Source organism: Spermophilus citellus (genome assembly GCF_964194105.1).
Source record: "Spermophilus citellus genome assembly, chromosome: 17".
NCBI classification, from domain to species: Eukaryota; Metazoa; Chordata; class Mammalia; order Rodentia; family Sciuridae; genus Spermophilus; species Spermophilus citellus.
This window is the reverse complement of record NC_138199.1, coordinates 40,609,866-40,622,185: the sequence shown is the minus strand read 5'-3', so window position 1 is coordinate 40,622,185 and position 12,320 is coordinate 40,609,866. Positions and strand designations below refer to the sequence as shown.

Sequence of the window (12,320 nt, the reverse complement as noted above, 5' to 3'; positions counted from 1 at the left end):
TAGCTTTAAAGAAATGTTGTTCTTGGTTTTGTTAACCATCAGTAGTGTCTTTTCTCTCTCTCATTATCAAGATCAGTGAAAAATAACAGTTTTAGCTAGCATGTTGGAGAAGGCTTTTAAAAACCTGGTTCATTATGAACCATTACTTGCCTTAAAACTGACCTTTTTGTCATCCTCAGTTGTGATGTTAGCTACGTTGATTCCATATTTTCCTCTAATTCCTTGCCTACTACTTTGATGTGGCTTCACTTCAAAACGTAGAATTTAATAAAATCACTAATATTTGAATTTGGAGTTGTTGTGATAAGTAATATCCAAGGAATATAAGTTGAGTATATATAAGATATGTAAGTCTTTTAAAGAGGACTGTGAGTTTAGATGAACTGATAGTGTAATGGTGGAGGCTAGGGAGTCAAGGGAGGTATTTTGAGAAGAATAGTATGAGCAAAGATATAGACGCAAGAATGAAAAATGCTTGGAGCAGAGGCTTAATTTTTGAGAAGAGCACACTTTACAGTTGGAAAGTTAAGCAACATCCCCAGCTCTGCTTTGTATTTTATTTAGAGACAGGGTCTCACTGAGTTGCTTAGCACCTCAGTTTTGCTGAGGCTGGCTTTGAACCCATGATCCTCTTGCCTCAGCCTCCTGAGCCACTGGGAATACAGGCATGTGCCACTTTGCCTAGCTTTAATTTTTTTTCATCTTTTAAAATTTTATTTTATTTTTATCAAGTGGTCCTTCTCATGATTCTAAAAGAAATTGCACACATAGTTGGGTGTGGTGGTACACAACTATCATCCCAGGGACTTGGGAGGCTCAGGCAGAAGGGTTGCAAGTTTGGGGCCAGCCTTAGCAACTTAGCAAGGTCCTTTGCGACTTAATGAGACTCCATCTCAAAATAAAAAATAAAAAGTGTAGGGGAGGTGACTAAGTGGTTAAGCACCCCTGGGTTCAATCCCCAGTACCAAAAAACACAAAACAAAAATGAAATTGCACATATAACATATACATATATAAAAATTACAACACTCAGGATTTGCTTTGAATTAATCCAATGTTAGTGGTAGGAAAGTGGATTGGGGTATTTCTGAAACAGGACTAACTATGTGAAGGTAACAGTTCAGGCTGGGTGATGAGTTCTTAGGGGTTCGTTGTAGTATTCCATCTTCCTTGTGTATGTATAAAATTTTTCATAGTGTATATATTAATACGTAAACACTTTATAACATATAAGAAGATTAACTAAAGAAAAGATGTATGGTAAGAAGTCTTGCTCTTATTTTTTTCATTCCCACATTGGTAAAACCAAATTCCTCATTGGCCATTTGGACTAATCCTGGTTTTATTATAGTGGTGTATATGTAGCATTATTTTTCTGTGTACTTATACATTTGTAAATATTATTATTTTTTTTTTGCTTTGGATGTGTTTTAGTCAGCTTTTTCACTGCTGTGACTTAAAGACCTGACAAGAACAATTTTAGGGGAGGAAAGGTTTATTTAGAGGCTCACAGTTTCACAGGTCTCAGTCCATAGACAGTTGGCTCCATTCCTTGGGGCTTGAAGTAAGTCAGAACATCATGGTGGAAGAGTGTGGCAGAGGGAAGCAGCTCACATGATGATCAGATAGCAGAGAGAGAGACTCTGCCCCCGGGAAACAAAATATATATCCCAAAGGCCGACCTCCACTGACCCACCTCTTCTAGCTACCCTACCTGCCTTCAGTCATACTTAGTTAATCCCACCAGAGAATTGATTCACTAATTGATTGGGTAAAACATTTAAATGTTTAAATTAAATGTTTTACCCAATCAATTAGTGAATCAATTTCTCCTCTAAACCTTCTTGCATTGCCTCAAACATGAGCTTTTGGGGTTCACTTATTCTTTTTTGCCTTGAGAAATAGAATTTCTATTTTTTTCTAAGGGATTGGCATTTAAAATTCAAGAGATTATTTATCTCTCTCTTTTTTAAATTTATTTTTCATTTTTATTTTTACCTCACTTAAGTTTAATCTGTAACAATCTTCAAGGAATGAATAATTGTGTACCTATTTTATAGATGAGGAGACTGAAGCTTAGGAAGTATCTTCCCCAGGTTAGTGGATGAACCACTCTTGGAATAAAAAGTAGTCTTGCTGTCTTGTTTTGTAAAAGACAAGTAAAAAGAATAATCTAGTCTCTATCTTATCAATAACGGATATGCCTTTTTGAGGACAGCTGCTTTGCAGGCTTGTATCTAAAAAACCTATTTTTTTTTTTTAAAGAGAGAGTGAGAGAGGGGAGAGAGAGAGAGAGAGAGAGAGAATTTTTTAATATTTATTTTTTAGTTCTCGGCTGACACAATATCTTTGTTGGTATGTGGTGCTGAGGATCGAACCTGGGTCGCACGCATGCCAGGCGAGCGCGCTACCGCTTGAGCCACATCCCCAGCCCCTAAAAAACCTATTGTTAGTGGCATTTTCGGCAAAACAGGAATATCTTCAGTAGCACTTACACTGCATTTTATTGTAGCTGATAAGTTGAAAGAGAATACTATTTATATTACCTTCAAATACAGAGAATACGAAAGATTCATTAAACTTTTTAAAAAAAAAATATTTATTTATTTTTTAGTTTTCGGCGGACTCAACATCTTTGTTTGTATGTGGTGCTGAGGCTCGAACCCGGGCCGCACGCATGCCAGGCAAGCGCGCTACCGCTTGAGCCACATCCCCAGCCCTCATTAAACTTTTTTAAAAAAAATTTTTCTTAAGTTGTTGACAGATCTTTATTTTATTTATTTATATGTGGTACTGAGAATCGAACCCAGTGCCTCACACAAACCAGGGAAGTGTGCTACTGCTGAGCCCCAGTCCCGATTCATTAAACTTTTGATAACAGATACTTCAGTGGGAAAAGTTACTTCTCTGTTATTCAAGTTTTTCTAATTATTTAAACTGAATTCATCATGTTCTTACTAATTTATACATTTATATTCTTTCTGATACATTTTTCTTCTCCTTTTTCTGTGTTTAGATGCCCCCCCCTAATGGATATTACTCTACACATGTTGAATGGATATCTTCTTGCATCTAAAGCTTACCTTAGTGCTCACCTGAAGGAAACAGCAGAGCAAGATAGGCCTTCCCAGAATAATACAATAGGTTTAGTTGGACAAACTGATGCCCCAGAAGTTACCAGAGAAGAGCTGAAAAATGCATTACTGGCTGCTCAGGTAAATATTACTGAAATAAAATTTTGGTCCAAAGGGCAAGGGCTTCCTTTCTAAATCAGTAAAATAGATAACATATTGTGTCCTCTGTGTATATCAGTGATATATTGTGCCGTGCATTCCTTTTTTTTTCCTTTCGTTTTTTTTTACACCTTTGTATTTTATTTTATTTGTTTTAATTAGTTGCACATGACAGTACAATGATCTTGACATATCATACATTTATATTTTAACAAAATATAAGGCTTTAACAGTTCAGTGGTTTATAGTTATCTCTTTAACTCATTCAACAAATATTTATTGGAAATTTGTGTGCCAGAGACTGGGGATACCTTGGTGAAGAAGACAAAATCTTTGGTTATTTATTTCTTAAGAGCAAATGTTAGAAAAAGAAATTAAATATTGGAGAGAGTAAACAGAAAAATGAGTACATATATAGTAAAATGTTAGGCAGTGATAAAAATTATGACAGTATATGTAATTCATGTTTTTATTAGAAAAGTTTTATAACAATGTATAATTTCCCTGAAACTCTTTTTTTTTTAGAGAGAGAGAGAGAGAGAGAGAGAGAGAGAGAGAGAGAGAGAATTTTTAATATTTATTTTTTAGTTCTCGGCGGACACAACATCTTTGTTTGTATGTGGTGCTGAGGATCGAACCCGGGCCACACGCATGCCAGGCAAGCGCGCTACCGCTTGAGCCACATCCCCAGCCCCTTCCCTGAAACTCTTAAGTAGTATTTGTTTTTTAAAGAGAGAGAGAGAGAGAGAATTTATTTAATTATTTATTTAGTTTTTGGCAGACACAACATCTTTGTATGCGGTGCTGAGGATCGAACCCGGGCCGCACGCATGTTAGGCAAGCATGCTACCACTTGAGCCACATCCCCAGCCCGTCTTAAGTAGTATTTTGTTTTTTGTTTTGGTACTAGGGATTGAACCCAGGGGTCCTTTATCATGGAGCCACATTCCTGGACCTTTTTATTTTTTATATTGAGACAAGGTCTCTCTAATTTGCTGAGACTGGCCTTGAACTTGCAGTCCTACTACTTCAGCCTCCTGAGTTATTGAGATTACAAGTGTGCACCACCTCACCCAGCTTAAGTTGTCATTTTTGAATAATGCAATTTGAGGTCATCAAATTAGACATGCCTTTTAGTTTGAAATATATATTCTGAAACTTGCTCATTGGCAATAAGGGGAATTAGGAGTAATGATATGGGTGCACAATCCCTAGTGTGTGATATTGAAATAAAGTCTTTTTCTCACTTAATATGACTCATTGGTATGTTTTACTGTAGAAATAGGTGATGCCCCACTTTCTTTTCTTTTTTTTTTTTTTTAAGATAGAGAGGGGAGAGAGAGAGAGAGAGAGAGAGAATATTTTTAATATTTATTTTTTAGTTTTTGGCGGACACAACATCTTTGTTTGTATGTGGTGCTGAGGATTGAACCCGGGCCGCACGCATGCCAGGTGAGCGTGCTACCGCTTGAGCCACATCTCCAGCCCCATCCCCACTTTCTTTTTTTGGATATCCACACAATAGTACATTAAAAAATTTCTAAAATAAATCTTTCCCTAAAAGTGAGGATAAGAGATTGAGGATTATAATAATTAATGTCTATATAAAACTTATTATTATTACTTTTTAATTTTTTAGTTGTAGTTGGACACAATACCTTCATTTTATTTATTTATTTTTATGTGGTGCTGAGGATCCAGCCCAGGACCTTGCATGTGCTAGGCGAGCGCTCTACCATTGAACCACAACCCCAGCCCCTATGTAAAACTTAGGTTGTGTTAGTCTAAGTTATTTACATATATTATCACTTAACTTTTACAACCAACCTATGAGGTATGAAGTATTATTTTAATTTTCACAGATGAGGAAAATGAGGCTCAGGTTAAGTGCTTTACTCAAGATAATGCATTTGATAAATGGCAGAGTTAGGGTTCATGTGTAGGCACTCTGGCTCCACAGACTGGAAACAAAATCAAAACAAAACAGAATATCAGAAACTAAAAACCCCTCAGCCACAGCACAGACTGAAAGTGAGACTAATCTTATTTTATAGTCATCAGGTTTTTAAACACTTAGCTCAGGTTTTCTTTTTTTTTTCTTTCTTTTTTTTTTTTTTTTAGAGAGAAAGAGAGAGGGGGGGGAGAGAGAATTTTTTTTAATATTTATTTTTTAGTTTTTTTCGGCGGACACAACATCTTTGTTTGTATGTGGTGCTGAGGATCCAACCCGGACCGCACGCATGCCAGGCGAGCATGCTACCGCGTGAGCCACATCCCCAGCCCCATCAGGTTTTCTTCTATCTCAGGCAGTGGCTGATTTCAGAGATGCACGTCATATATATTTTTCTCTCTTTTCTAAAATTCCTTCATCTAGATGAAGGTGATTATAGCTGTCCTTCATATGTAGTGGCCTCAAGTAGATCACCCCTCAAGCTGTTGTTCTATGAAATGACATTCAAGCTTGTAGGCTGAGGGTTGGGATTGTGGCTCAGTGGAAGAGTGCTTGCCTACCATGCATGAGGTCCTGGGTTCAAACCTCAGCACCACATAAATGTAAAATAAAGTTATTGTATCCATCTAAAACTAAATATATATATATATATATTAAAAAGCTTATAGGCTGAGCCACAGTGAGTTGTGTAGGTAGATGGGACTATGAGGTATAATCTCTTGCAAAACTAGGGCCACTAAAGAGCCTGTCTTCAAGTTGAAATGGAAAAGAGATATGGGAAGTGACTTAGGCATTAATTATTATTATTACTATTATTATTAATTTCAGAGAAATTAATTAATTGATAGCCACATGAGAAAAAGAGGGCAACATAGTTCAGATCCTGGGAAAAGTAGGAGATAAAGAAGAAGAAAGGGATATTTTGATAGAAGTTATTTTGGGCTAGGGCTAGTTTTGGATGTCAGTGAATCAGAGTACCCCTCTAGTCCAAGTTCTTAAACTGGAGTCTATGGATCTGCCTTAGAAATATATGACCTGTGAGATTATGCATTGTGTTTGTTTATATATGTTATGGGAAGAAAGTATATAGTTTCATTTTGATTCTTAAGGGGTTCATGACCCTAAAGAAGTGAAAACCACTGCTCCATAAATCGCTCACTTCTGTTCTAAAACATACAGTTTGTGTATATTTTAAGAAACTACTTGTTTTGTAATTTCTGTTCATGTGAAAAGAAAAAACAGATAGGGTTTTGAAATCACCATTTCAAAAACTTCTTACCTTCATTCTGTTTCATTTGCTTGTAGGATAGTGCAGCTGTCCAGATTCTCTTAGAGATTTGTTTACCTACTGAAGAGGAAAAAGCAAAAGGTGTCAATCCAGACAGTTTGCTAAGGAATGTTCAAAGTGTCATTACCACCAGCACACCAAATAAGGAAATAGAGGAAGGAGAAGACAATTTGCTCTGTAACCTTCGAGAAGTTCAGTGCCTTATCTGTTGTCTGTTGCACCAAATGTACATTGCAGATCCCAACATTGCTAAACTTGTTCATTTTCAGGTGTGTTTTCAAAGAGTTCCTGTGTGGTTGAACTTTATATATATTGGGTGTTTTGAATACTAACTTAATAGAGGTCAGTTAGAAATTAGAGTAATATAAATGATCATAGTCCTTCACAATATAGAGAAAAATTCAAATTTTTATGATTTTTTTCAACCTAATAAAGTATTCAAATAATTTATCTCTATTCTTGTTCATCAGAAAATTTTAATGCTAGGATACATGTCGGGCACTGTAGCCTTCTGAACATTTTTTGCAGAAAAGAAGTAAACCTTTTGTTTATGTTTTTATCTAATTTATTTGACATAGTTATTTTTAACTTTTTCCCCTTTCTTGTTGAGATAGGGTTATCCATGTGAACTTTTGCCTCTGACAGTCGCAGGTATTCCATCTATGCACATCTGTCTGGATTTTATACCTGAGCTTATTGCACAGCCAGAACTTGAAAAACAGGTAATAAACATTTTTGAGCTTTAAGAAAATTTTGATTTAACTCTGGAATGTTCCTAATTATATAAAAACATTTTATAATTTTTAATACTTAAAATTTTTTCTTGAGAAATATGTAACATTTTCGTTGGTGTTGTTGGTGCATGCCTGTAACCCCAGCATCTTGGGATGCAGGAAGATCACAAGTTCTAAGCCAGCCTCAGCAACTTTATGAGGTCCTAAGCAATTTAGTGAGACTCTACTCAAACTAAAAATGAAAAGGGCTAGGGATGTGGCTCAGTGGTTAAGTGCCCCTGGGTCCAAAAAAAAAAAAGAGAAATATGTAACACTTGGATTTTATATTACAGATATTTGCTATCCAGTTGCTTTCCCACTTGTGTATCCAGTATGCATTACCAAAATCACTTAGTGTGGCACGCTTAGCTGTAAATGTCATGGGAACTTTGCTGACAGGTTTGTAGACAGTCAACATCAATAACAAAAATTTCTAACATACATTAGTAAATGTATTTTCTGAATTTAGTGACTCGGTTTTTTTTGTGTTAATGTGAAACAGTATGATGGAATATATTTCATTATTGGTTTAATTACACCATCTTTGTTTTATTCTTCTTTACAAAAATTTTCTTTTTAGAAATGTGATTTATTATATAGAAGAGATGAATAGGTAGGCAAATTGTATCTTTTATTTTGTGAATGAGTAAGAATACAGACTTACAGTAGACTAAATTTTCCAAATCTTGTAAATGGAAGTCAAATATAGTTTGTGAATATAATTATGTCAGTAGAAGACAAGCTATGATTTATTACACATGCTCAGGAGTTCCAGAAAAATATAATCATATGTATAAAGAACATATAAAGGGGCTGGGGATGTGGCTCAAGCGGTAGCGCGCTTGCCTGGCATGCGTGTGGCCCGGGGTTCGATCCTCAGCACCACATACAAACAAAGATGTTGTGTCCGCCGAAAACTAAAAAATAAATACTAAAGTTCTCTCTCTCTCTCTCTCTCTCTCTTAAAAAAAAAAAAAAAAGAACATATAAATATATTATTTGCTTTCTTAAGTTTTAAAACATATCCTAACATTTTTACCACTTTCGGGTTTGTAGAGTAAAATAGTATGAAAATAAACTACTTTAAAATATGTGGACTGGGCTGTGCTTAGCATGTGTGAGGCACTGGGTTCAATCCTCAGTACCACATAAAAATAAATAAATAAAAGTATGTGTTCGTCTACAACTAAAAAAATGTTCAAAACATATATATGAACAATAATTCAATCCTTTAAAGTTATTTAATTAATTAAATTTAGTTAATTTAGTATTCTTTCTCTGTGTTCCCCAGGCTACTATGTTCATTTTTCTTTTCATTTTATTTGCCTCATAATTATTTGTAATGGTTCAGAGTTTATATTACCAGAATTCAATCCCAGTTTCACCACTAAATGGCTGTGTGACTTGGAACAAGTTTTTTTTTTTTTAACTAAGGTTTATTTAAATTTTCTCATATGTAAAATGGATGTCATAATAGTACTGTCCTCATTCATAAAATTGTGAAAATTAAAAGAATGCAGGCAGTGCACTTATCATAGTGCTTGGACACAATAAATATTTATATCTTGGATGTTTGACTAGATTGTGAGCTCTAACAGTATCTCTAGTATAGAATAGGGGCCTTAGTTTGTTGTATAAGCTGTGTATGTAGAATTTATATTTGCAAAGTAAAAAAAATTCTATTTGATTTCTTTCCAACAGTTTTAACACAGGCTAAACGGTATGCTTTTTTCATGCCAACTCTTCCAAGTTTAGTGTCTTTTTGTCGAGCATTTCCTCCACTGTATGAGGATATTATGTCTTTGCTGATTCAAATAGGACAAGTTTGTGCCTCTGATGTTGCCACTCAGACAAGAGACATTGACCCAATCATTACACGTAAGTGATAACTCACGTTCAGAAGTCATCTAAGTATTTTAAATGAGAAGGCAGATTACTTTCCAGATTTCTTGGCTTAATTTGTTTTTCTTTCTTTATGTGTTTTAGGTCTTCAACAAATAAAGGAGAAACCAAGTGGTTGGTCTCGAATCTGTAAAGATTCATCTTACAAAAATGGATCCAGGGACACCGGAAGCATGGATCCTGATGTACAGCTCTGTCATTGTATTGAGAGTACAATAATTGAAATAATAAACATGAGTGTTAGTGGAATTTAAAAAAAAATTTTGAAACAAAAAACAAAAAACGAAGCTGTTCACTGCATATATCCATCATGAATCTGCATCTTATAGCAGCTCTAAACTGAGCGGGAGCAGTAATGTCTTGGAATTGCTGAATTGATTCAGTTCAACATGAATACAATTTAGAACTCTCTGAGAATTATGCTTGCTTGTATTTGATTGGCACGTCTTTGGATCTACTTTGCTGGTATGTTTATGTTGTAGCTGAGCTTTTTTACCATTGGGAACACATTTAAGAAACTCATTACTGGAATGGGAATTTGGCCTTGTACTTAGCTTTTGAAGCAAAGAAAGACTGCCATGCCTTTAATTTAATGTTTCTCATAAAAATGAGTGTGTGGGTAGCCCTAGTGTTTTACCCGTGGGCTTGTAACAGAGTATGACAAAGATCAAAGGATGGGAGGGTGAAAAGGGATTAAGCAAAGGGAGAATTCAGGAAAAATTAGGAGTTAAATATCCAAATAGAAATCCCAAGACTTGTAATACAAGTAATAGTAATGCAGATTGATATTCTAGTTCTCAAGAAACAGTATTAAGGCTTTAAACAAAAGGCAAGTAGCTTCTGTAAGTGATTTCCATAGAATTACAGGTGATGATTTAAAGATTTCAAATATTTGCTTTAATTTTTACTAATGTATGAAGCCATATGTTTGAAGAGATACTTGAATAATTTGGAATTTGAAGATACTAGTTTAAAAGTGTTTACAGAAACATCTCTGTGCGGAGAAGAACCTGAAAGGAAGTCTCATTTATTTTATTTTTTACATTTATTTTTATAATGCTTTATTAACTTATCTAATTCTCAGAGATGGGAATATATATCAAATTAAAAGAAACTTAGAGCAATAAAACCCACTGGATTAAAGAGCTCTTGGTTTATCATTAGGATTATGATTCACATTTTCCTTTGAGATCTTTGAGAAAATATTATACAGTGTTTAAACCTCAGGAAAAATTAAAATGTGGCAAATACTGTCTTGCTGAAGGATTTTGCAGTTCTCTGTTAGTAACTCCCATTGATTAGGTAGGTGCATTAAGAAAACCATAATCCACATTTTTCTTTTTAAAAAAAAATTAAGTGTCCATTGTAAAAGGTACTTCTCTTTGCTCTCTGGGATATACCTCAATTGTCCCCCACCCCAGCCCACCCTGCCCTGGCTTGAAACAAGCCTTTTCACTGGTAAACAAGTTAAGCAAGCTAATAAAGTGTTTTTTAAGGAAAGAAATTTAACTTCAAACCTTTTCAATAGCAAATAGTCACATCTCATTTTCCTTCTTTGTAAAATGGGGTTACTACTGGCCCTACCTCATAATGATATTCTATAAAAACTAGTTTGTAGCTGTTTCCAATCATGGAGTGTATAGTATCATGCGTGATAGAATATTTGTAACTTTTTATTAGATGCTTAATGTAATTAAGTAATTTTGATGTGAAGAATAAAAGAGTATGATGAAAAAATACCACAAGAATTTTCATATTTTTAAACAAGGCAGTTTTGTAGTCTCATAAGATTAAATACAGCTGCTCCTGTTTTATTTTTAAACTGAGGCCTTGGAATATTTTGTGTGAATAGGTACCTCTTAGGACTTCAGAAAAGGTTGAAGTATGTTTTCTAACTAAATGCAGTGCACATTTTCTGGATTGATTTTTCAAAGATTGGTCAAAACCTGCTGTGTTAAAATAATAACATGCTGTTTTTCATCAGCTTTGTTGATGATGATGTAAATAAATGTGTAAATATATTAGTAAATGTTAATATTCATGTATTTTAAGTTAAGGTTATAAAGTTTGTCACAATGATTTTTTTTATTCAAGTGAAAACAGATGTGTGCAGCTATTTTGGATATTGATTTATAAACATTCATATTCTTTATCAAATGAACTTAGTTTTTGGTGTTTCATTCCATAATAGTTGTAACCCTGAAAGTAACAGCTGAAGGTATTGAAGTCCAGGATTGCCTGGTTCCAGAACTTAGGTATATCACTTTCTGTTATGCCCCACACATTAAATGGCAATAAGAGGTTAGAGTTAATTGAAAGCCTTTGGAATTTAAGTCAGGAATATGATAGTTAACCCTGGAGCAGTTACTTCAATAATTTGATCTTTTAAAAAATGGTAAGAGGAAAATACCAATCTGCAGTTTCTTTTAAGGATTTTTTAAGATAAATTATTCTTCATCCCTTTGTAATAGTAAATTACTCCTTTGTTATCCATATGTATTTTCACATTACTAAATTCTTAACATTCAACATGGAGTCTGATTTTTTCACTTTATAGGATATTTTTTCTTGCAAGTAGTTTAATTTTTAAAATAATTTATTGGCTTCATAATTTATTTAATTGATATAACTATCTCCTAGAATGGGAAATCTAATTTTTTTTTGGCAGTATTACAAATAGGTAAATAGTATTACAAATTGAGGTATTACCACCTTTTTTTCTTTTACATTATGTCTTTGGGACACATTTCTGGGTCTGAGATTACTAGGTCAACCGGCATTATTTATTTATATGACAAGTTTTGTTATTTTGAGGATATGCAGTAAAACTGAACTGTGAATGTCTTCTGCTCCCTACTCCCAGCAAACCTCCCTCCCCAAACTAGTCATATGAATTTAAGAAACCCTCTCAGATTTTGCCTTTTTGGGATAATAGTATTTGAGTCAAGTGTAGGTTACACAGATTTTTTCCCCCCAGTACTGGGAGTCGAACCCAGGGGTGCTCTACCACTGAGTTATGCCTCCAGACTTTTGAGACAGGAAACTTTGAGATCCTCCTACCCCAATCTTTTGAGTAGCTGGGGTTACAGGTAAGCACCCTGTTGGTCATACAGAATTTAAACAAAGAACAATAAATAAATTTGGCGAGATCAAGCCTAACCCCCTACCTCGAC

General features: G+C 34.6%; 1 protein-coding gene across 4 annotated transcripts in view; it reads left to right on the top strand.

Moving 5' to 3' along the window:
- The window catches only part of INTS2 (integrator complex subunit 2), a 49,730-nt gene extending 39,969 nt beyond the window's left edge, over nucleotides 1–9,761 (top strand). For 3 of the 4 annotated variants that reach the window (XM_081270425.1, XM_081270423.1, XM_081270424.1), the window contains exons 20-25: nucleotides 3,017–3,215; nucleotides 6,490–6,741; nucleotides 7,087–7,194; nucleotides 7,539–7,644; nucleotides 8,947–9,123; nucleotides 9,232–9,761. In XM_081270425.1, the coding sequence (XP_081126551.1) occupies nucleotides 3,017–3,215; nucleotides 6,490–6,741; nucleotides 7,087–7,194; nucleotides 7,539–7,644; nucleotides 8,947–9,123; nucleotides 9,232–9,401 (1,012 nt within the window). In that variant the 3' untranslated portion in view covers nucleotides 9,402–9,761. Of the gene's footprint in view, nucleotides 1–3,016; nucleotides 3,216–6,489; nucleotides 6,742–7,086; nucleotides 7,195–7,538; nucleotides 7,645–8,946; nucleotides 9,124–9,231 lie in introns of those variants that run through there. The other variant, XM_081270426.1, reaches the window with a different exon arrangement.
- The last annotated feature ends 2,559 nt before the right edge of the window (nucleotides 9,762–12,320 follow it).